This window comes from Capra hircus, chromosome 21 (assembly GCF_001704415.2).
Source record: "Capra hircus breed San Clemente chromosome 21, ASM170441v1, whole genome shotgun sequence".
NCBI lineage: Eukaryota > Metazoa > Chordata > Mammalia > Artiodactyla > Bovidae > Capra > Capra hircus.
Window position 1 is genome coordinate 65,936,282 of NC_030828.1, and position 25,077 is coordinate 65,961,358.

The 25,077-nt window shown below is 50.4% G+C and overlaps 1 protein-coding gene across 6 annotated transcripts in view; it reads left to right on the forward strand.

Annotated features, from left to right (window-relative positions):
* Window positions 854–25,077, forward strand: part of PPP2R5C (protein phosphatase 2 regulatory subunit B'gamma) — a 139,694-nt gene continuing 115,470 nt past the window's right edge. For 5 of the 6 annotated variants that reach the window (XM_018066062.1, XM_018066065.1, XM_018066064.1 and 2 more), the window contains exons 1-3: window positions 870–955; window positions 1,844–1,909; window positions 17,671–17,833. In XM_018066062.1, the coding sequence (XP_017921551.1) occupies window positions 929–955; window positions 1,844–1,909; window positions 17,671–17,833 (256 nt within the window). In that variant the 5' untranslated portion in view covers window positions 870–928. Of the gene's footprint in view, window positions 956–1,843; window positions 1,910–17,670; window positions 17,834–25,077 lie in introns of all 6 variants that reach the window. The other variant, XM_018066070.1, reaches the window with a different exon arrangement.

Consider the following 25,077-nt stretch of genomic DNA (forward strand, 5'->3'; position numbering starts at 1 on the left):
CGGGGCCACCAGAGGCGGGGCGGATCGGGAGCGGGGCAAACACTGGAGGAGGCGGGGCTGGTCGGGGGCGTGGCCAACACAGGAGGCGGGCGGAACCCTGAGGGCGGGGCCAACGCAGGAGGCGGGGCCTAGCGGGAACCCGCGAAACCGCTGCTCGCGTGGCTGCCGGGCCTCCTCAGCCGCTACCCAGCGCCGCGGCGGCCAGGGGCCGAAGTCGCCGTTCGCGTCCCTCTGGCCGCACAAGTTATTGCCATCCGTTTCAAATGTGCCCCCTGCTTTGTCTGTCCCGAACCTCCACAGCAGTCTCCGGTCTGTCGCCTCAGCCGAAGCCCCACGCTTCCTCCCCAGCCGCCGCCGCTGCCTGCGTGAGACGGACCCGAGCCGGAGCGCGGGGAGGGAGACCAAGGCCACGCTAAGGAGCGGAGAGAACGGAGAGCGTTAGGGCACGTGAGGCGCCTCGGCCAATGGCGGGGTGCCCGGAGGGCGGGGCGGGGGCGCGGGGGCGGGGCCGCGCACTCGGGGGGCGGTGGCCGCTGCCTGGGGGCGGGGGTCGGAGAGGGGGCGGGGTCGCGGGCGGGGTGGGGCGGGGACAGCGCGGAGGCGGGCCCGGGGCGGAGTGGGGACGCGGGCCGGGGGCGGGGCCGGGCGCGGGGGCGGGGAGAGTTCTGGGGGACGGGAGGGGCGGGGGGCCTGGGGAGGGGCGGAGAGAAGCCGCCGCTGCCTCCGCCGCCGCCGCCGCCGCCGCTGCCGCCGCCGCGGCTGCCGCAGCTTCTGGGAGCCTGGGAAAGGGGAACCGCGAGCGAGCGAACGACTCAGTCCCCGGGCGGCAGCGGCGGCGGCGGCGGCGGCGGCGGCGGCCGGGAGGGGGAGGCGCGACGGCCGGGGCGGGGGCAGGCGACGGGGGAGGCGGCGGCGGTCCGCACCAGCCATGCCGAATAAAAACAAGAAGGAGAAAGTGAGTCGGGCCCCGGGGCTGCCGGACGGGGCGGGCGCGGGGGGCAGCGGGGAACGGTCCGGGAACGGGGCCCGGCGGGGCTCCCGGATCGCGCGGGTGCGGGGTGGGGGCGGGGGGGCAGCGGGTCCGCCCGGGGCCGCGGAGCCCAGGCCGGGACCGGCCGGGGACGTGGGGGGCGCGGCCGGGGTTGAGGGGCGGCGCGCGCGATGGGCGCGAGGGGGCAGGTGGGGCCGCGGAGGTGGTTGACCCATCCTCGCAGGCGCCTGGACAGGGGCTTCCGAGGCCGGGGTGCAGGCGTCTCAGCAGGGACCCTCCGGCTGGGGCGGAGGGCAGCGAATGGACTGGGCTTAATGCTTGGGGAGAACGGTTTGCCCTCCGGAGGGACGCTCTGGGGCTCTCAACTATTATTATCCTGGGTGGCGGCGGCGGCGACGGCTGTGACTGTGCTGCGCTTGCATACGGGTTGGGGGGGGGGGTATGTTTTTGCTTCAGGTGGAGCTCTGTAGCGTTTCAGAATCACCCCAGACATCCTCGCTCCCAGAGTTGAGTGTGGGAAGGGGAAAAAAAGGGTTGTGATGTGCATCTTTCAAGATGCCGAGAGCATGGTACAAATGTGCGTTTACTTGTTTCTGCTTCAAGTTTTGAGCGCCAGATAATGCAGACGAAGCAAACGGGGAGAATCTGAATTTGGGGTTGGCCGGTGGGTACCACATCACAATCCTGGGTCTCTTAACCATAGAAAGGAAGAGAGTCGTGATGGTATTGATGAAAACTATCAACAGTCATAGTTAAATTGTCTAAATACTTATGAAACTACATTTTGGTTTATTCGATGTTACACAGTCTAAAAATTGAGGAGTCTAATTGATTCTGCTTGATGTTTCCCAGGAATCACCCAAAGCAGGGAAAAGTGGGAAAAGTTCAAAAGAAGGACAAGACATAATAGAATCAGAGGTAACTATTCTTAAATATTGTTTCCATTTTTTTCATAAACACCATTTTAGGGCTGGAAAGCTGAGGGTGAGAAAATCTAGGCTCTTCTGAAATATTTCCCTGTATGAGATCCTTTACTCGTGTTGCTCATAGCACTCCATCTTAGTTGTTTGGGTTTGCATTATTTGTCTTTGGGGAAATGAGAATGTTTTCAGACAAGATGTGCACCTCTGGTGCAGCTGGCATATTCAAGTTCACCACCCCACCCCCGCCACCACCACCACCTGAAATCTAGCAGCCCTGCCGCGGAGCCTGGCGTCAAGGACTCTTTCAAGACTGGGTTCAGGTTCCTTTCAGTTTTCCCATCCTCCCTCTTCCTTTGCAAGGGGCCAGGTCTGGCTCTCAGCTTCCCTGGTGGCTCAGTGGTTAGAAATCTGCCTGCAATGCAGGAGACGCAGGATCGATCCTGGGGCTGGGAAGATCCCCTAGAGGAGGAAATGACAACCGACTCCAGTATTCTTTCGGGGAAAGTCCCATGGCCAGAATAGCCTGGTGGGCTACAGTCCATGGGATTGCAAAGAGTCAGCCACAGTCGAAGCGACTGAGCATGCTCACAGGCAGGTCTGTCTCAGCAGCTCTTCCTCCCCCTCCTCCCATCACCCTTGCTTTCCGAGGTGTAGACTTTGCTGTGTTTTTCCCTGTAAGTGTCCTGTCCCGTTAGCCTCTGTCCCTGACAGTGTTGGTATATTTTGGGTTTTCTGGTATTGCTATTTTTGTGCGATCGTCTGTCATCTTTTACATTGTTTTTCTTTGTATTGGCCAGTTCTGACTTCTTTTGCTTCTTTCCTTTGGGCTTATTGAGGAAGCTGCCGGAGTGCTTCGTGGGGACTGTGTCTACCTGGTGGGAGTGTGCTTTGAGGGCATCTACAGAGCCAGTGCTTGGCTTCACCTTTTCTTCCTTGTGACCGGTTGAGCTAGAGCACCTTGGGCTGAGGGTCTGGGAGCCACACGGACCTAGGCAGAGCTAATGGGCTGTTTTGAATCCTTGATAGCAGAGAAGCTGCTTAATTTGGAGTCACAGTTCTCCATAGCTGGACTGTTTATCAACGGTGACAGTAATTTACATGTGTCAGACCCTTTCCTATAAGCCAAGTTAGAATCGAGTTCAGTTCTGTCTGGGAAATAAGTTAACGGGCCATTATCTGCGGTAGCCTTTTTTTTTTTTTTTTTAATAGATATAGCCCCAGGTTATCTTTTCCTTACCATTTGGTACATTCTAAGTCTCCCTCCTCTTTAGGAGGTGGTTTACTCCAGCAAATCTGTTGCCCTCCCCAAAGCAGAAAACAGAAATCCAAAAGGTTCCTTAAATACCAGTATCTTTGTGCCAGTCTTCCCCTGTCCTTCCTTTATAGCAGACAGTCACGTTTCACTGTGGCATTCTTGCATTTGACTTGGCTTACTTCCGTGTCAGTCGTTTGACTAAATTGATTTAAATGAAATTTAGCTGCTCTGCGAAGGTATATGCCTTTTCTTTTCCCTTTTTTGGGTTGTTGATCTTTCATTAAAACTGCTTCGTCTTCCTAGTGCTGCCCCAAACCTTTCTTGCTCACATACCTGTCTCTGTTAGTGTTGCACACACACAGATTGGTGCATATAGTTCATTTATTCCTGTTTTAATGAAAAGAACCTGACTGTAAGGATGGAAAATGTTAAGTTTGAATCTGGAAAACAACAACAACTTCTCAGCAACTCAAAGCCACTCCTAAATCAAGTGCCTGTTTAAGGTGGATTGGGTGTTTGTACTGTCAGTGGCTTAAGAGGCTTGAGGTGCGGCCTGCAGTGTGCGGCCTGCAGATGCCCCGCTTGTCTTTTTGTATTTTTTCTAGCGCTACTGTCTAAGAGCTGGAGCTACAGAGCTTGAAATTACCACTGAAAAGTACTGAAATGTTGGGCCCTTCACTGCTTCCTCCTCAGGATCCCAGAGGCAACATGGCGTATTAAGCCTGACACTTGGCAGGTCCTGTATATTTTGCAGGCGCACTAGCTGAGGCTCTTCCGCTCCTCTGAACTCTGGGTTGGCCATTGCTTTCCCGCTGTTGTCTCTCTCCCCTCTGTATTCTTGTCCATCTTCACTTCTAGTGCCATCCCCTTGGCCAGTGCGATTGACTCACACGGGTGAATGAAACCATCACACGCTCTTTTCCTCTCCTGTCTGCCGATGTTACTTTGAGCTGGAATGTTTTAACCTGAACGGTTCACATGGGTTTATAGTTTCCAACGGGCTTCCCTGGTAGCTCAGTCGGTGAAGAATCTGCCTGTAGTGCAGGAGACCCGGGTTCAATCCCTGGGTTGGGAAGATCCCCTGGAGAGGGAAATGGCAACCCACTCCAGTATCCTTGCCTGGAAAATCTCATGGACAAAGGAGGCTGGTGGGCTGCAGTCCGTGGGGTCGCAAAGAGTCAGACACGACTAACACTTACTTACTTACAGTTTCCCACGCTGCTTTTCGAACCTTTCAGATGTCACATCACCTTCACGGTCGGCATTGGCTCAGGTTACCCTGCAGACACACCTCCATTAGGACAGTTAGCACATCCTGGACCTCATAGCCCGAGGGGTACAGAGCAGGTGCTCGTCCAGGGCAGACAAGTCATCCCGACCAAGAACACGTAAAAGAACTTGGCCTGCGGCTGACTCAGTATACCAGCCACTTCAAGTATGAGGAAAGGTCTTTATACAAAGTCCTGGCTGGCGACAGTCTGGCCTCAAGGAAAACAAAGGAGCTGGTGGCTAGCATCGCAGACTGCTTTGGTTAGAATGGGGGCCATTTAACGGCAGGAGTCTTTAGCAAGAAGGTGAAGTCCTTGCAGGCATGACAAGTGTGGCTAGGGGCAGTGCCTCAGCCGGGGCTTCATGAGCACAAACGCTGACCCCTGGGGGCCATCAGCAGTGGCACCTAACTTCTGTGGCCCTGGCTCCTCATCTCTGAAATGACTTGGTGAGTTTCACATTTGGCCATTTTTAACTGCATGGGATAGATCAGGCATGACCCTTAAAAGCTTTCCCCACAAGATAGAGGGCCAGGACACATCTCTCAGGGCAGCAAAATACCATTAAAAGTCATAACTGCTGCTGTTCTTTTGTCTTTTAGTAGAAATTTCTACTCCTTGACTGACCTGTATTTGGTACATCTTTGATTTTTTTTTTTTTCCAAGTAGATTTTTTTTTTCCTCCTTTCGAACAGAATGGTTAATGTTTGACTTGCTTTTCCATAAGTGTCCTGGGAATCAGTTTCCACCCATTACTTCCTGCTGGTTTATTTCAAGCATGCTTTTCAGGAGTGGGGACACAGATGAGTTCACGGGGACCTGGGCCTTGTAGGCCTGTGGCGACTGACAGAGGGAACTCACCTCTGAGCAGCTGTCCTCAGTCAGCATCGAGTCTGTAGACACATAGCTAGGCTCGTTGGACGAGCGCTTAGAACCCTAATGAACCGCTTGGGGAGTCCCAGAGTCCGCTGCAGAGGATCAGACCACACGACTATGTGTTTTGTTAGCGTTATTTCAATTTGTGTACTGTGTCCAAAGTTACGTTTTTAAAAGCGTCGATGCTTCTTATAAAGAGATTGGTTGTAAGCACATTAAAGGTCGTTCGAGTGTTGTTCTCTGGTCCTGTGCCTTCCTTATCTTGTTTCAGCTCAGTTTTGTTTGAAAGTCTCTACAGCAACTCTTACATAATATCTGTTGCTGAAAGGAAAGCTGAACAGCCCTCTCTCCTAACCTGTGAGCTTACTCTGACCCCTTCCACCTTCAGCAGTAACTCGTCTTCCTCTTTGTGACCTGCCGCTTTGCATTCCCCACCCCCACCCCTCAGGGTTCCTGAGACAGGAAGCCAGACTTGCTGGGATCCCGTCGGCATCGGTGGTAGAGTCCTGTTTTAGAAATTTAAACTGAAATTTTAGAGATGCTTCTTAATTGATCTAACAGTGATGGTAACGCCCATTACGTGTTAACAGGAATAACGTGTTTTGGAAAGACACCTGTCCATGGAAAGCTTTTTGGCTCTCCAGTCGCGTGACTCGGTAGCAGGCTTTCTGAGCTGCGTAAGGTTGGCGGAGGATGGCGAAGTGGTTGTGCTGCTGAGTGTTTTCAGGGGGACAGCCGTGGTCCTCCCATCCTGAGAGGAGAGTCCCCAACTCAAATCCCCAGAACACCAAAGCCTCTGTGTGCAGGCTGAATTCTGAACTCAGGCTCACTGGGGGCCTCCCGTGCCCCTTCTCCCATCGTCGTCTTACCGATTTTTTCCAATACAACCGCAAACTGGCCTCCAGGGACACTCGGAGAGGGCTCCAAGGAGGAGTACTTTAAAATCTGTTTTGATGGGACTTCCCTGGCGGTCTGGTGGTTAGGACTCTGTGCTTCCACTGCAGGGGAATCCCTGGTCAAGGAACTAAGATCTCTCATGCCTCTGGGTGGGGCCGAAAAAAACTTTTTAAAAATTCTTATGTAATTATTTAGTTGTTAGCTGTTCAGTTGCTAAGTCACGTCCAGTTCTTTGTGACTCCATCGACTACAGCACGCCAGGCTTCCCTGTCTTTCACTGTGTCCCGGAGTTTGCTCGGACTCATGCCATCCAACCATCTCATCCTCTGTCGTTCCCTTCTCCTGCCTTCAGTCTTTCCCAGCATCAGGGTCTTTTCCAGTGAGTGGGCTCTTCGCATCATGTGGCCAGAGTATTGGAGCCTGAGCTTCAGCATCAGTTCTTCCAATGAATATTAGGGGTTGATTTCCTTTAGGATTGACTGGTTTGATCTCCTTGCTGTCCAAGGGACTCTACAAGTTATTTTGTTGGGAATGGGAATTCCGCATCATCATTGCTTAGGGCCTAGGTATCCAGGAAGATGGCGGCTCTGCAGAGAGGACGGTTGGATTGGAAGGACGTGGGGTCTGGAGGTGCCAGGAGCGCAGTGTCCTCAGGGAGTAAGACTCCCTGGGCCGTCCCCTCCCCAGCGCCGGCTCCTGTCCTGTGCTACAAGCTGGACACTTGGTGGTCACAGAGTGCCTCCCACCGGAGACTCACTGCTCTTAAGAGGGCAACCCACCCTCAGCACTGCACCGTGGGGGTCCAGGTGCGCCCCTGTGGTGCTGCCCGTGGTGCTGTGCACTCAGGAGCTCCCCCGGGATACTTGGGCAGCCCCACGAGGTGCCAGCAGCTCCCCGTCTCTGGCGGCGATAAGCAGAGTTGCCTCTGGATGCGGCCCAGTGTCTCCTGGAGGGCAGAATGGCCCCATGTCACAGCCTCTGCTCTAGAAAGCTCTCTGCACAGATCACGCACGCTCGCTTGTGAGTCGTGCCTGGCACACTGATGGGGAGAGCTGTGCTCAGACAGAGGGGCACCCGTACCCCTTCACACCCTTCAGAACTCGTGAGGGTCCCACAGAGCTTTGACTGAAGTGAGCTATAGCTACGTATTTCATATCAGAAACTAAAAGAGAAAATTTTTTGCTATGCATTTATTTAATACCTGTACCACACCTATGACGTGTTGACATTAATAGAATATTTTTTATAAGGAATGACTATTTACAAAAGTTCACTAGGAAAAATGGCATTGCTGTGTGTTTCTGCAAATCCCTGTAATATCTGGCTTAACTGAAGATAGCTGGTCTCCTGAATCTGCGCCTGCATTCTGTCTGTTTTGATATCATGTGTCTGGTAGCCTGTGAGAAATCAGCAAAATGATGGTTATAAAGACAAAGCGTGTCTCAATGTTACCATAAAAATAGGAAACCCCCCTCCCCAGGGGCCTCAGGGAGACCACTCAGAGACCTGTTGTTCAGACTACTCCTCTCATCCCTTTCCTGCTTTCATCTTTGTATCTCCAACTCAAGTTCATTTGTTCTGAAATTTAGAGGAAACTTTTTCTCATCATCCTGGAACATGTCTTTTCCCCATCTTTTCTATTGCATAGCAGTTATTTGCTCTGCCAATTATTTACCATGTATATAGTGCCTCGGACAACTTTAATTCACCTGAGATTTACCTCCCAACTAGACCGAGACCTTGAGGACAGCACTTTGGGTTCTTCTTCGCACTCGCCAGATGTGTTAGGGCCTAGAGTCAAGAAGTGCTTGGTGGTGGACTTTGAAAGTATTCAGGAAAGAAGAGAGCTTCAAATCAATCAGCTGGCTGTTTTCTTTCTGATTCTGTAAATTTGAAAGAAAAAAAATCTCTCTTGTTAAGAGGCTTATTTATGTATCGTCTCCTTGATCATCTAAGGGAATGTTAATGCCGAATTTTCATTCAGTGTAATTTGTTTCAAATAAGTAGCATTATATTAGAGCAGAAGATTGGGCCTTCCCGGTGGCTCAGCAGTAAAGAATCCTGCAACTCAGGAGCCACAGGAGACACGGGTTCAAACCCTGGGTTGGAAAGATTCCCTGGAGGAGGGCATGGCAACCCACCCCAGTTTTCTTGCCTGGAGAATTCCATGGACAGATAAGTTGGCATGCTACAGTCCATGGGGTCGCAAAGAGTCGGACAGGATGGAAGCACCTCAGCACACACACACACAAATCTGAAGCTTATCATCTTAGGTGTTTTTTCTGATGTTTCTAAAGATTTTTGTAAAAGGTTTGGTTGGCCCTTGGATAACATGGGGGTTGGGTGTCAACCATTTGCAGAGTCAGAAATCCCAGCATAATTTAGAGTTGGCCCTTCATATCCACAAATCTTGGGTGCTTTATCGTTCTTATTTTAAATTTATTTTGGGAATATTTCTCAGTAGAACATATGTATTTTATAAGTTGTGTGTGTACATATATAGAAAGAGAGACAAAAGTTTGAGTGTGTCTTGTCCTATTAAGGCACCAGGGAAGACAAGAGGGAGGCCCGCGTCGTCACCCATGAAGCGTGTTTTCTGTTATTTGTAAAGGGTCACAGCTGTTGCTGTCAGACATTGAGTAGATTTGGGGGTAACTTGGCTCCCATCGTTTGCACTCAGCAGCTGCTGAATGGATGGGTCGAGGTAGGGCACGTTCTTGTAAAGAGCTCCCTGCAGCCATGGGCGAGGAAAGCAGAGGGTTTAAAGTAGACCCAGGAGCCCCTGAGCGCACGTGGGACGCGGGGCGTGGCAGTGGACGTGGGGAGTGCCTCGCGGGTAAAGCCAGCGGAGAAGGTCCATGAGCACCCCTCTCCTCTTCAGCAAAAGCTCCACTGCCTGACGAGTAAGCCTGGAACTGACTTGTATGAGATAACGGGAAGCATCCCTGTTCGTGGGAGCTACTGGGTCAGCCTTCTCCCAGCGAGTGAGGGCCTGGAGCCCTGCCTGCGGCGGTGGCGAGGTCACCACCCCCGGCGAGGGGCGCAGGGCGGGCGAGTCAGTCTGCAGCAGCATGAATCACGGGGATCTTTTCCTAAGTCACAGGGAAAATTCCTCTGGAAGATGGCAACTCTCACAGCGTCTCCGGTGTTTCCTTAAGTACTGGGCAGCTGCCCAGGTCGGGACACGATGCTGTCTGGCTTGGCCCAGCGTTCTGGTAACAGCCTGGCGTCTTCCTGTCAGCCGGTGGTGTTGAGCCAAGTCTCCCCAGGCCCAGCTTGTAGGTCAGCTTCCAGAACAGCAGCTGCTGAGACGTGCTGCTTCCCAAACCCCGGGCACAGCTTCGTTTTCTCCACCTGAGGGCGGGAGAGAGCCGGCCTAGAAGTAAACGCTGCAAGAGGGGAGGAAGAAAAGCTCTTCGTTGGAGGACTTCACGTTTTCCTCTATCATGATGGAAGTGTTGGTTGCTCAGTCGTGTCCGACTCTTTGCAACCCCATGGACTATAGCCCGCCAAGCTCCTCCATCCATGGGATTCTCCAGGCAAGAATACTGGAGTGGGGTGCCATTTCCTTCTCCAGGGGGGTCTTCCCGACCCAGGGATCAAACTCAGGTTTCCTGCATTGCCAGTAGATCCTTTACCATCTGAGAAGACTTTATCATAAGTGGTTTGGGTTTTTTTTTAAAATATTGATTTATTTGACTCCAGCAGCTTTAGTTGCCGCATGTGAGAGCTTCCCTGCATTTTGTGGGATCTAGGTCCCTGACCAGGCACCAGACCCATGCCCCACTGTGCTGGAAGTGCAGAGTCTTAGCCACTGGACCAAAATGAGCTTGAGCAAGGCTCTAAAGGGGCACTGTGTGTGCATGCTAAGTCACTTCAGTCGTGTCCAGCTCTTTTGCAGCCCCATGGACTGTAGCCCACCAGGCTCCTCTGTCCATGAGATTCTGCAGGCAAGAGTACTGGAGTGTGTTGCCTTTTCCTTCTCCAGGGCATCCTCTCGGCCCAGGGGCCTAACCCGTATCTATTACACCTCCTGCGTTGGCAGGCGGGTTCTTTTACCACTAGCGCCACCAGAGGGGCGCCAGTTGTGACCTAAAGCTGGTTTTGCCCAGTGGGAGTAACAGTGTGCCTGGCACCGCTAAGATGCAAGACCTGCGCCACCCAAGAGTTAGCCAGCTGTTTGACACACGCGGCTAAGTGTAACAGAAAATAAATCAGATTGGGAAGTTCAGTTCCTCGGTCACACCAGCCGCATTCCACATGCTCAGCGGCCACATGTGGCCGTGGGTCCCCTGCTGGACAGCACACGGAGCGGTTCCCACTTTGCAGGAAGTTCTACTGGACGGAGCGGCGTCAGACCCCAGCAGTAGCTTTCAAAATAATTCCAGTGTGAGCGCTTTGAAATTGTTAGCTGTCACTCTTCTTAAAATAAAGGATCAAACCTAGGATTAAATTTAGGAGTCAAGAAGACATATAAACTGGCCAAAAGAGCAAATGGGTAAAATTAGAGAAAAGAGGCAGGTGACAAGGAGATGTGAGGTGGGAAAGAGGCCCCGCCTACCTTCTAAAGCCCCACCCCTGATACTCAGCCCAAGACCACGCCCTCCCCATCGGAGTGGACCCAGGGCGGCCGCGGGGAAACAGCGGCCGCGGGGAAACAGTGGCCTTGTATCCTTCTCATCTTTCTCTTTAGACATTTATCTTTATTTGCAGGTTGGGGTGGCGGGGATCAAAACACACTTGGTTTTAAAAACAAGAGTCCAGAAGTCGGCAGTTTCACATTTTCCTTGATCTCTGAGCCCTGCACCCTAGAGCAGGGCTGGTCTGGCTCCTTCCAGATCTAACCAGTGCTGCATGCCGAGAGGGAGGGCCTGGGCTCTGAAGGGCGAGGACTTTCTGCTTGCAGGGTGAGCCTCCTCTCTCCCAGAGTCATCTTCCTCCCCTCAGCTAGCATTCTCTTGGTCTCTTCTCTCTTTCTTTCCTTCCTGACACATTGTCTTATTTTATTCAAATACCAGTCTGCTCACGCATGGTCCAGGAACACCCACATAATTGTTGTTGTTCAGTTGCTCAGTCGGGTCTGACTCTGCAATCCCGGGACTGCAGCACACCAGGCTTCTGTGTCCCTCACCATCTCCTGGCGTTTGTTCAAACTCATGTCCTTTGAGTCGGTGATGCCATCCAGCCATCTCCTCTGTCGCCCCTTTCTCCTCCTGCCTTCAGTCTTTCCTAGCATCAGGGTCAATGTGTCAGCTCTTCACATCAGGTGGCCAAAGTATTGGAGCTTCAAATCCAGCATCAGTCCTTCTAATGAATATTCAGGACTGATTTCCTTTAAGATTGACTTGTTTGATCTCCTTGCTATCCAAGGGGCTCTCAAGAATCTTCCTCAGCACCACAGTTCAGAAGCATCAATTCTTCGGCTCTCAGCCTTCTTTATGGTCCAACTCTCACATCCATACATGACTGCTGGAAAAACCATAGTTTTGACTACATGGACCTTTGTAGGCAAAGTGATATCTCTGCTTTTTAATAAGCTGTCTAGGTTTGTCATAGCTTTTCTTCGAAGAAGCAAATGTCTGTTAATTTCATAGCTGCAGTTACCATCCACAGTGATTTTAGAGCCCAAGAAAATAAAGTATCTCACTGTTTCTATTGTTTCCTCATCTGTTTGCCATGAAATGATGGGACCAGATGCCATGATCTTAGTTTTTTCTATGTTGAGTTTTAAGCCAGCTTTTTAACTCTCTTCTTTAACCTTCATTAAGAAGCTCTTTAGTTCCTCTTCACTTTCTGCCATTACAGTGATATCATCTGCATGTCTGAGGTTGTTGATATTTCTCCCTGCAGTCTTGATTCCAGCTTGTGCTTCATCCATCCCAGCATTTCGCATGATGTACTCTGCATATAAGTTAAATAAGCAGGGTGACAATATACAGCTTGACATACTCCTTTCCCAATTTGGAACCAGTCCATTGTTCTGTGTCTGGTTCCAACTGTTGTTTCTTGACCTGCATACACGTTTCTCAGGAAACAGGTAAAGTGGTCAGGTATTCCCATCTCTTTAAGAATTTTCTACAATTTGATGTGATCCACAGAGTCAAAAGCTTTAGCATAGTCAGTGAAGCAGATGTAGACATTTTTCTGGAATTCTCTTGCTTCTTTTGTGATCCAGTGGATGTTGGCAATATGATCTCTGGTTCTTCTGCCTTTTCTAAATCCAGCTTGTATATCTGGAGGTTCTCAGTTCACATGCCCAGTTGAAGCCTCTCTTGGAGGATTTTGAGCACTACCTTGCTAGCGTGTGAAATGAGCACAATTGTATGGTAGTTTAAACATTGATATAAGAAAGCAGCTATAATCACATATGAAAGATTGGTCTTTAGACATTATAACCAGTGATGCCACACTTGCCCACAGTCTCCCCTACATAAAGCCATAGTCAGGCCTTGGTGGCCACTAAGCCATTCAACAGAGCTTCCTTAACTACACTGTCTGAAGCTGCCAGTCTTAGCACTGTGGACAGTGTCTTTCAAGCTCTGAATAGCTGTAGAGATCTCAGCAGGAGATGGAGGAACCAGCTCAACCTTGGCATAGCACCCAAGCATGGCCAGTCCAGGCTTCGAGTAAGTCAGAGCAGTGTTGACCACGCCGCAGCCTACCCGCAAGGTTACCGACAAACTGGGCTGCGGTTCTTTGGTGGAAAGTCCATCACGCTGCCTGGCCAGCCGAATGGCCGTCGTGTTTTACATTGCACTCAGTCACCCAGCAGGCACGTTCTGAGGGCCCGCTATGTGCTGAGCACCACCGCAGGTGCTGGGGATTCGACGCGGGGCACAGCAGGGACCCTGCACGCATGCAGTTTGCCTTCAGTGAGTGCCGTGTACTCTCTTGTATCTAAGGGGCAGGCAGCGGTCACACTGGTGTGGGACCACCTTGTGCTGGGCAGAGCCGCGGTCCCAGGGCTCCGGACGCCAGCAGCTCCTGCTGGTCCTCATAACACCGAATCCAGGCATGTCACATGTCCAGACACCCCTGGTGGGCAGGACCACTTCTGGCTGCCCTGCACTGGAAGCCAGGAGGCTACTGCAGGCTGTCAGGGACAGTCTCCCCAGGGAGACAAGGGCAAAGGTGAGACCTGAAGGTGGAGAAGGAGCCAGAGATGCAGAGATCTGGGAAAGGGTGTTCCAGCCAGAGGAAGCAGCTAGTACAAAGGCCCAGGCAGGAGGGAGCTGAGTGTGTCCACCAGAAAGAAGGCCAGCCGAGCTGGAGAGAAGCGAGGCGCGTTGAGGAGTTTGGAGAGATGGCACACAGGCCGCGCCCAGCAGGCTCTCGGGCTCGTCTGCAGCATCTTGGGTTCTTATTCTAAGATGACGGGGTGAGCAGGGACATGAGATGATCCGACCTAAGTGGTTCTAAAGACCTCTGCACCTGCTGGGTAGGAACCAGAGTGGCAAGAGTGGGAACAGGGAGGCACGCTTCAGGTTGAAGACCCAGCCCCTCAGATGCCGGGGTTCCTCGTCCACACTTGGGAGGGTGAGGCTGGGCCCGGCACTTCAGTTGGGTGGGCTTGTCAGCTGACCGCTGGCTTTACAGGCCTGAGCTGAGAGCTGGCCCTTGTGGCTTCTGACCCCTGAAGGCAGAATGCAGACAGCTGTGCTCTGCAGGCCGGCTCCTACCCTCGCCGCCTTCGTTTTTTCCTGGACAGCCTGGTTTCTTCGGAGAATGCTTTTCCTCCCTCACAGACAGCCTGTTCTCCAGTGTCACACACACATGGTTCAGTAGCTGTGGATGGTCAGTGTTCAGTCGAGAAAGTAATCTCCTTTTCAGCCCCATATCTCTTCTTTTAAAGTTTTTGGGGTGGTTTTTTTTTTTTTTTTTTTTTTTTTTGGCCGTGCTGCATGGCATGTGGGATCTTGGTTCCGCCCCCAGGGATTGACCCTATGCTCCCTGCGTTGGACACACAGAGTGTTAACCACTGGATCGCCAGGGAAAGTCCCTTCGGCCCCAAACCTCACTCCTGCGCACACTGTGCCCAGCATTTCTGAGTGTGGGGGCTCTGTGGAAGCAGGTCACCTGCCTTTTCCCGCCAGTCTTACCCGCTGTGTGGCTTCCAGAGCGAGGCTGCCCAGGCCTCGTTTCGTTGGCCTCACCCCTCCATCTGCTTTCTACTCTCGAGACATCTGGGGAACACTGTCTCGTCCTAAGATGCACCAGCGACTCCTCGTGCAGATCTTGTGATTGGAGGTTGTAACTTTCCATGCCTTCATTATCACTTGTTTAAGACTTACACCATTAAGTGTGAGTGCAGGCCTGACCTCGATCAGGAAACTCTCTTCTGTTCTTCCTGTCTTCTCACCCCTCAGCCAGGGGTTGTTGGCAACTATTCATTTCTGCCATTGTAGCAAGTGAGCAGCCGTGGCCAGTGGTGAATAAATGGGTGTGGTTGTGTTCCAATAAAACTTTGTTTGCAAAAACAGGTAGGGGGCCAGATTTGGCCCATGGGCCATAACTCACTGACCCTTGGCTTAGAGAACTCCAAATCAGATTCAGTACTTAAGAGAAACCCTTTGGTGAGAGGCTGGGCACTGATGCTGCCTTATGAGTTTCTGGGCTCTGCTCTGAAACCTGTGGAGAGATATGCCTTTGTCTTTGACCCCACTCCCCACCTAGATGCTGTTGAGAGGCCAGTGATTTGGCCCTGCTCAAATGAGCGATGACTTCCCTGGTGGCTTAGATGGTAAAGCATCTGCCTGCAGTGTGGGAGACCCAGGTTTAATCCCTGGGTTGGGAAGATCTGGAGAAGGAAATGGCAACCCACTCCAGTATTCTTGCCTGGAGAATCCCATGGATGGAGGAGCCTTATAAGCTACAGTCCATGGGGTTGCAAAGAGTCAGACATGACTGAGCAACTTCACTTTCTTTCACTTTAAATGAGCGATAAATGTCTTTCAGCTAATTGTGAATTTTTCGAATTGCAGTGTTCAAATGGCAGGAAAGAGGTGTTTGTTTAGTAGTGATCCCCTGTATGGGGAAACATCTAGAAATGAGGCTTATCATAAATCCAGTTGTCTGTTTTGCTGTTTGAATGAAATATCTTAGAATACTGAGAAGCTGACAAATATCCATATATTGCTGTCCACATTTCTTTTCAATCTGATTTTATGGGGGTGCAGTTGCCTGGCTGCATAGGAAGTTGGGGATTTGGGCATACTGCTGGGTCCAGAGACCTTCAGGCTTGATGCACCTCACGTTAGAAACTGCCAGGGACCGCTTTTCCTGAGGGTGAGGAAGCCCCTCCAGCTCCCGAGGTGCAGCCTGGGCTGCTTGCAAGACCTGGGAAGTGGGGGAGTCTCATGCCCCCAGCAGACACACCTCTTGCTGTGCCCCTCCCTGGGGGCGCAGCAGTGTGCAGGGGCTGGGCAGGGGGCGCCTGACAGACTCCCCCTGCCCAGCCCTCCAAGAGCCCACTGCCAAGGCCTCGAGGGTCCCGACAACCGGCAGTGATAGACGCCCCGCCCCCCAGAGTCCGCACAGCCCTGCTGTAGAGTCCCTGAGCTGAGAAGAGTGGTCCTGCCCCACTTCACTGATGGGGCTTCATGTGAGTCTCAGGGCATCCTGAGGCCCCCACATCCCACCTGGAAATGCAGCTGCCTCTGACATAGCGGTGGGGGTCAGCACCCTCGCTTCGGAACCTCCAGAGCCCGCTGAATTGCAGCGACGTCCAGTGGAAAGAAAAGGGCAGCTCTTTTGATAAATAATTCTGAGTTTGATAAACTTCCCATCGGACTTCCCTGGCGGTCCAGTGGTTAGAACTCCATGCTTCCGCGGCAGGAGGCGCAGCTTCCATCCCCAGTGGAGGAACTAAGACCCTGCAGGCCACGCAGCGCATCCAAATATTAATAATAATGATCATTTTCCATTACTGATCCAAAAACAAACGAGGCTGAAGCCAGTCCCGGAGCACCTCTCACCTCACTGAGTGAATACATAAAAACGAAACTGCCCATCACCTCCTTTCCCGGAGTGGCAAGGAAAGGAAGAAGTTAGTCTGCTTAGATCTTACCCAAGTCAAGTAGCTTAGACAGTATCATTCTTCTTTAGAAAAATTTCTTGTAATTTCAAGATGGACGGTTGAGTTTTCATTTTGCGTGTAAACACCTAAACCAGGGAAGCACCCAGTTGTCCATCACTGACTGTTGAGCCGACACGAGCGCCTTCTCACGCCAGAGCCCCGAGCAGCCTTGGAAGTGCACGCCTGCGGCTCCAGGGCTGCTGTGAGTCCGTCTGGAAGGACAAAAGCCCTTTGGGAGCGCTGGGTTAGCGGCTGTGGAGTGCCCCTCTCTGTTCCACACCGGTTCCTCCCTTGTGCGTGGCTGGCGCTGTCCTTGACGTGCGCTGGCATTCATAGTTCAAAAGTCCAAGAGCTGCCCGTCTTCTTTTGGAGGGGAGACCACTGTCCGCGCCAGGCCCTGTGTAGAGGTCAGTGGGGGGTCACAGGACAAGGAAGCTCCTGGTTCTGCCCGAGACAGTGGGGTGAGGGCAGGGGCTTCTGTAAATAAGCTGAAAAGGAACAGATGGCATCGTTTCTTATATGTGGTAAAAGGTACACAGCACGACATGTACCCCAAGCGGCACTTCGTCCATTCACCATGTTGCGCAGCCGTCGCCACTGTCTAGTTGCAGACATGGTTGTCACCCCGGAAGGGAACCCCCTAAGCATCGCGCCTTCACTTTTCACCTCCTGCACTGCTAGGCCCTGACAACCACTCACCTGCCATCTCTCTGTGGATTTCCCTGTCCTGGTTGCTTCGTACAGATGGGATCATACAGTACGTGGCCTTTTGTGGCTGGCTTCTTTCATGGCGCGTGGTGTTTTCAAGGTCCACCTGGTTTGCGGCTTGTCTCTGTATGTCACTGCTTTTCGAGGCTGAGTAGTACTCCGATGTGTGGATATACCATGTTGTGCGTTATCATTTGATAGACACGTGGGCTTTCCTGTCTTTGGTTGTTGTGAATAGTGCCGCTGTGAATACTGGTGTGCAAGGCTTTGCTTCAGCACCACTCTTTCAGTTCATTTGGCTACATACCTAAGAGTGGGCAAAAGTCCCTTTTGCCAAGTGAGGAAACATTTTCATAGGTTCCAGAAATTAGGATATGAGCATTTTTCAAGGGTCACTGTCATCAGCCTATGTATACATCAGCCCTATAGTCAGAAGTTCGAAAGGTGCAGGGAATTAGGTGTATCTGTGAAATCTCCAAAAAAAAAGCATCACTGGGGTGGGATGTAACCACAGACTCCGGCGGCTTGTGAGCAATTGAATTGTTTTCTAATAGCATGAAAGAGACTATCCCAGAGCAAAACTTTCCTCTTTCATGTGTATTTTTCCCTTTCTAACTGTGCTATAAACTACAACTGTTTGACATACTTATTTGTTTTTGTCTTCATTTTGGAAACAGATTCCCAGCAGGAAAAACAGCCTTATTGCTGCCCCGTCTGCAGTATCTAGTAAAATAAAAGTGCCAGCCCCTCAGCCCATAGTGAAGAAAGACAAGCGGCAAAATTCTTCCAGGTTTAGCGCCAGCAATAATAGAGAACTTCAAAAACTACCGTCTTTAAAAGGTAATTTTTATTATTCATCTTTTGAAAGTTGAAGTTTGCCTACTTAGGGGTAAGGAGCAACATTTGGATGGTTTGCTAGCTTCTTTTGCTCTGTTTAAATTCTGTAGGGTTATTTTTTCCTCTTTATTGAGTTTTTTCAGGTTGAATGCCACTAACTTAACCAACTAATATTTCAAATTCCAGAGCAATTTACGATAAAAATGTCATCATGAGTACATTACGGGTATAAAATACCTAACACACGCAGAGGAAATACTTAACTTTTCATGTTAATTGTAATTCAGCTAGCCAGTTTTATTTCAAGTAATTCTCCTCTTTCGTTTGTCTTAGAACTCTGGAAATCCAGAAAGGAGTTACTGCAAGTAGAGTAATTGTAAAAACTATGGTAGAACCTCTTCGTTGTTCTGGTGCTGGAGAAGTAAGGATGATAGCAATAGTCTTTTACGGACTTTCTCCTTCTGGGTCACTTGGGGATTCCCTCTACCCGGGGTTTCCTGCTTGAGGTTAGTCAGGGGACAGTGCTCTTTGCTTCAAGTTTCCCCCCAAAACAGCCCAGCCACGCCTTTCTGTCTGGGGGGTATTCACTCCCTGAAAGTGCTTCTCCAAGAGATTTTGAGGTTGAAGTACATAAAATCTTATTGGGGAAGCAAGGTAAGGACCCCAAAGTCAAATATGAACCTCTGAAAAGCTTTATGTTTACTAACTTATAAGACTAGTGTAATAAAGCATCAAACATTTTTCATACCTTAAATTCCTAACAGTGGATCTTCTACGGTTAATTTTCCTGTGTATGAACTTGCAGCAGGAAGCTTGTCATCTTTACAGGTGTATTCCCATGCCTTCCGCATCGCAGGGCACAGAGCCGGAGCTCAGTATAGATGTTTGCGGGAGAGAGGGTGGATGGAGAGAGGGTGGATGGATGAGGGGAGAGAGGGTGGGGGGAGAGAGAGGGTGGAGGGAGGGAGAGAGAGAGGGTGGGGGAATGGATGGAGGGAGGGTGGATGGAGAGCGGGTGACTGGAGCGAGAGAGGAGTGTGTTGGGGAGGGTGGATGGATGGAGGGGGTGGAACAGTGGGTGGAGGAAGGGATTGATGGATTCATGGATGTACTTCTGACCCCTCGCTTGCTAGGGATCCAGGCTCTCCTCTCACTGCCTTCTGCAGAGCTTGTGTCTGGCTTGTGTTTGGTTTAGCTGTGTAGCAGATAGCGTGCCTAGTAAATCCTTCTGGAGGAGTCTTCCCTCCCTAATAGTCCGTGCCTTTCTGGTGCTGTTCAGCCATTCACCAGACACCGTGTGGAACACCCCCACACCAGCCCTGCTCTAGGTTCTGGGGGTTCCCCATGCAGAAAACCCCAGGCCTGCTCTCCTGGAGCCAGCGCCTCCTTCACCAGGGGGAACCCCCCGGGAGCGAGTGAAGGGCCGCCTGCTATCCCTGCTCCCGGGGCCACTGTGCTGAGCCTTCAGGCACGGGCGTTGTCCCCAGGGCCTGTCCCAGCTGGAGGTCGGCCCCTGCCCACGAGGCTGTGCCCCACCAGGCCAACCCCTTCCCTTCTTGCGCCCAGAAAGACATACCCACGTAGCCTGAATCTCACCCTGGCCAAGCCACGCCCCGCATCGGTCTTGTGTGGTGCATCTTTCCTGGCTATTCTAAAACATTAGCGCCTCTTACTTTGCTGACTAAGGTCCGTCTAGTCAAGGCTGTGGTTTTTCCTGTGCTCATGTATGGATGTGAGAATTGGACTGTGAAGAAGGCTGAGCGCCGAAGAATTGATGCTTTTGAACTGTGGTGTTGGAGAAGACTCTTGAGTCCCTTGGACTGCAAGGAGATCCAACCAGTCCATTCTGAAGGAGATCAGCCCTGGGATTTCTTTGGAAGGACTGATGCTAAAGCTGAAGCTCCAGTACTTTGGCCACTTCATGCGAAGAGTTGACTCATTGGAAAAGACTCTGATGCTGGGAGGGATTGGGGGCAGGAGGAGAAGGGGACGACAGAGGATGAGATCGCTGGATGGCATCACAGACCCGATGGACGTGAGTCTGAGTGAACTCCGGGAGTTGGTGATGGACAGGGAGGCCTGGCGTGCTGCGATTCATGGGGTCGCAGAGTTGGATACGACTGAGCGACTGAACTGAACTGAATTGAAGCACGTCAGAGCAAGTTTTGTCTGGTTCAGAAAAAGATAGGAATTGACTGGAATTACAGTAAAGATATAGTTCCTGGTGGAATTCTGTTTTCATGATACTCTACCCATCTAGGACAGTGGTATGCTGCCTCGCTTTTTCAGCTCTTGTTTTCTGACTTTTCATAAGGTTTTATGACTTTTCCTGGGATTCTCTACCCTGCGTTAAATTTCCTCCCAAGCGCTTTCTAGGTCTTGTCACTCTTGCGTTGTGTCTTTTCCATTTATGCTTCTAATTCGTTCCTATTAATCTAGTGAAAAGCGGTTGGTTTTTTACTATTTTCTTACTCTGTCACCAAATTTTCTTATTAATCTTAGTAATGTTTTTGTTAGCATCCGTATATATAGTTCTGTCATTTGTAATTGGAGAAGGCAGTGGCACCCCACTCCATTACTCTTGCCTGGAAAATCCCATGGATGGAGGAGCCTGGCAGGCTGCAGTCCATGGGGTCGCTAAGAGTCAGACACGACTGAGCGACTTCACTTTCACTTTTCACTTCCATGCATTGGAGAAGGCAGTGGCACCCCACTCCATTACTCTTGCCTGGAAAATCCCATGGATGGAGGAGCCTGGCAGGCTGCAGTCCATGGGGTCGCTAAGAGTCAGACACGACTGAGCGACTTCACTTTCACTTTTCACTTCCATGCATTGGAGAAGGCAGTGGCAACCCACTCCAGTACTCTTGCCTGGAGAATCCCAGGGATGGGGGAGCCTGGTGGGCTGCCGTCTATGGGGTCGCACAGAGTCGGACACGACTGAAGCAACGCAGCAGCAGCATTTGTAATTAGGTATTTTTCTCTTCCAGCATCTGTACCAACAAATACTGGTGCTCTTAGTTTTATTTTGCCTTCAGCTGGGACCAGTAACACATAGATATCAGCAGTGCGAGCGTGCCCCCGTGGTCTCCCGTTTGGGTGACCGGCTTCAGCTTTTCCTCGGGAAAACGGCCCTCGGTTTCTGGTGAGTCACGCTGGCCCGGCGTGCTGCCGCTTCGCGGCCCACGCTTTGCACCGCTGTCTCGGCGTCGCCGTGGCTGGCGGGCCATGTCCTAGCGCTGCTGCTGCATTTTATCAGATGCCGTATGGTTTTTCTCCTTAAGATGTTAATTTCATAACTGCTGTGTGGGTAAATTTTCCAGCTTTGAACTGTCCTTGCGTTACTGAGAGGAGCCTCAGGATCGTCGCAGTGTGACTTTGCTGCACGCTGTGCTCAGTTTAATCTTCGTTACTGTCTGCCTCCACGTTTACTGCGTGACGCTCGGCATGGTTTTCTTCCCTTTCTGTAAACTGCTGTACTGTATCAGACCTAGAGTGTGTCCGTCCTGGTACTCTGCACTCTTTCCTGGATACCGTCTAGAGAACCGCACACCACTCTGTCACGCCCTCTCTCCCAGAGATTGTCCGATGCACCCAATTTTAGCAGAGATCAAATATGGAATAACAGATGCATCTCACAGTCCGTGGCATAGGGTGAAAGGTTGTGGCAGAACTCGGCTGGGCCTAGTGCTTTGCTCAGGATGAATCTGCAGATCCCTGCCTTGGGAGGCCAGGTTAGGCCAGGTCACGTGTTAACTCACACACTGTGCTCTTTAAAGAATCTCTTAGTTTCTCCAGCCTCTGTGGTGGTGCTGTCTCCTTGTGAGTTCATTTATTCTTCTGATTATTTCCTTTTCAATAGACTTCATTTCCACTTTTAATTATCCTGTTTTCTTTTCTTTTTTTTCCCTCAGTGTTTATATACAGAGTTCACTTAACTTAAAGCCATGTGTTCCTCTGAGTATAATTTTAGCTCTGCCCATAGATTTTTCTTGCTTTTTTCTAAAATCGTAGCCTTTTTAAAAGTTTTATTGAGGCATAACTTACATACTATAGAATTCACTAATTATAATTGGAAATGTGTATTATTATAATTAACATGTAGAGTTGTGCAGCCATTACCACAATGTATTAATAGTTTTAGAATGTTTCCATCACCCCTTATGCTCAATTGCCATCAGCCCGCACTCCTATCCCAGCTCCAGGCGGCCACTGATTTGCTTTCCGCCTCTTTGTTGGTCAGTTGCTAAGTCATGTCCGACTCTTTGTGACCCCGTGGACTGTATAGCACACCAGGCTTCCCTGTCCTTCACTATGTCCCAGAATTTGCTCAAACTTAAGTCCATTGAGTCAGTGATGCCATCCAACCATCTCATCCTTGGTTGTCCCCTTCTCATCCTGCCTTCAGTCTTTGCCAGCAAAAGGGTCTTTTCCAGTGAGTCAGCTCTTCACATCAGGTGGCCAAAGTATTAGAGCTTTGGCATCAGTCCTTCCAGTGAATATTCAGGGTTGATTTCTTTTAGGATTGACTGATTTGATCTCCTTGCTGTTCAAGGGATCCCTAAGAGTCTTCTGTAGCACCACACTCCAAAAGCATCAATTCTTCCGCACTCAACTGTTTTTATGGTCCAACTCTCACATCCCTACATGACTGCTGGAAAAACCATAACTTTGACTAAACGGACCTTAGTCAGGAAAGTAATGACTGTTTTTTAATATACTGTCTAGGTTTGTGGTAGCTTTTCTCCCAAGAAGGAAGCAAGCATCTTTTAATTTCATGGCTGCAGTCACCGTCCGCAGTGATTTTGGAACCCAAGAAAATAAAATATGCCACTGTTTCCACTTTTTCCTAATCTATTTGCCATGGAGTGATGGGACCAGATGCCATGATCTTAGTTTTTTGAATGCTGAGTTTTAAGCCAGCTTTTCGACTCTCTTCTTTTACCCTCATCCCAAGGCTCTTTACTTCCTCTTTCTTTCTGCCATTAGGGCGGCGTGCTAAGGTGCGTGTATGCACGCTGTCACTTCAGTCATGTCTGACTCTCCGTGGCCCTGTGGACTGTAGCCTGCCAGGCTCCTCTATCCGTGGGATTCTCCAGGCAGTAATACTGGAGTGGGCTGCCATGCCCTCCTCCAGGGGATCTTCCCCACCCAGGAATTGAATCCGAGTCTCTTGTGTCGCCTGCATGAGCAGGCGGGTTCTTTACCACTAGCGCCACCTGGGAAGCCCAGTTGCCTTGGTATCCTTATCAAAAACCAATTGACCATACATGTAAAAATTAATTTCTGGACTCTCAATTTTATCATATCAACCTATATGCCTACTTTACCGCAGGCCAACAGGATCTCATTATAGGAGCCCACTGCTGCTTTAATTTTCGTTTCTATCATGAGGCCAGGTACCCTTACAAATGTTTATCAGTCCTTTCCCATTGGACTGCCTGACATTTTCTTAATTTTTCTGAAGATTTCTTTATTCTGGATGTGAACTTTCTGTTGGCTATATACGTGTTATAAATACCTTGTTCCACTGTAGTTTGTCTTTCATTTTAGCCACTGTGATGAGCTGGTTTCAAAGCCAGCTGATGACGAATGAAGGTAAGCATGTCTTTGTAGGTTTATCATCTGCTCAGATGTATTCTTTTCTGAAGCGCAGGCTAAGTCTCTGGGCCTTTCTTTCTCATTGGATTGTTAAGATTTTTTTTTAAAAAACATAGATTTCTTGGAGTTCAGGTGTAGGTCCTTGTAGATATGGGAACTACACATTTTCTTCTACTCTTGAGTTTTCACTCTCAAAGACATTAGCACTTTGACGGTACTTTGGCCTGTTGAGTAAATCTTTGCTTTCCACCAAGTAATGAAGATGTTACCTTACGTTGTTTTTCCTAAAACTTTCTTTGCCCTTTCGCCTTGAACCGTATAGTCCACGTCGAATTAAGTTTTGTGCCCGCTGTGATGTTAGAGATCACAGTTCCTTTTTCCCGTGTTTCTCCTTTACCCCTTTTTCCCGTGCTCCCCGGCACAACACCTTTGTTGGAAAGAAAGGTCGCCCTTCCTTCACTCACTGTGGTGTTATCTTTCTGTGAGTAAAGGACCATCGCAGTGCAGGCCCATTTCTGGGCCCTGTTTTGTTCCCCGGGCTTGCCTGGGCTGTGTCTGGGAAGCACTAACACACCCTAGTAGGTCTTGGTATCGAGTAGTCTTAAGTCCTTCAGCTTTTTCTTCAGAATTGCCTTGGCTCTTTTCATTTCTGTACAAGTTTTAGAATCAGCCATTTGTCCAAGAAGTCCCTGCTTTGTTTCAGTGGGGGATGGTATTTCAAGACCGGGTCTGAGTGCCAGGATTCTCTTTGCTATTGGAATGGTCACTGTTTACAAGACTTTTCAGTGGACCGCACTAGAAAATAGCGTTTCTTTTTAGGACATAGCGCATCAGGAATTCCTGCTGATACTCTCCATTCAAGTTCAGGCATTTATTTAACTTCTGTCTTACACCTCCTTTTAGTCACGTGAATATTTCTGGTTCTCAGGGACATCAGAGATAATAAATAGAACTTAAATATCAGATAATTATTCATTTACTTTATCTTACATTGGGCTTCCCTGATAGCTCAGTTGGTAAAGAATCCACCTGTAACGCAGGAGACCCCGGTTCGATTCCTGGGTCGGGCAGATCCCCTGTAGGAGGAAAAGGCTACCCACTCCAGTATTCTGGCCTGGAGAATTCCATGGACTGCATAGTCCATGGGGTCACAAAGACGGACACAACTAAGCGACTTTCTTTTTATCCCACATTAGACAAAGTGTATTTTCAGACAAATAATACCAACGTTGTGACCGGTAGATGACTGAAAGGTTGAAATGCGGGCATCTTTTCATTGCCTCCCTCCCCCCGCCCTTGTCCTTAGTAGCTTTGCCCTGCCTTCGCTGTCAGAGCTGGTCGCCGGCCGTGACAGACCGTACCGTCTCGCCGCGTCGCTGCTTGCGCTAGTCCTCCGCAGGAGCGCGGCTGACGCTCAGCGCCATCTCTGCGCTGCCTCTCGGCACTTTGCTGTGCAGGGAGCGTCCTCTCTGGGAGCCTTCTGTCTCAGACCTCAGGAAGCGTCTGCGTAGAACACCCCTGGTTCAGGTTTTCTCTTCATGTGTATGTTAAGGGTGTTCTCCATTTCCTTCTGCAATAACGTACCGCTGTCCGACTCTGATGTCAGTTTAACTTTCTTTTCTCTCTTACAGGTTATTTGGTCTGTT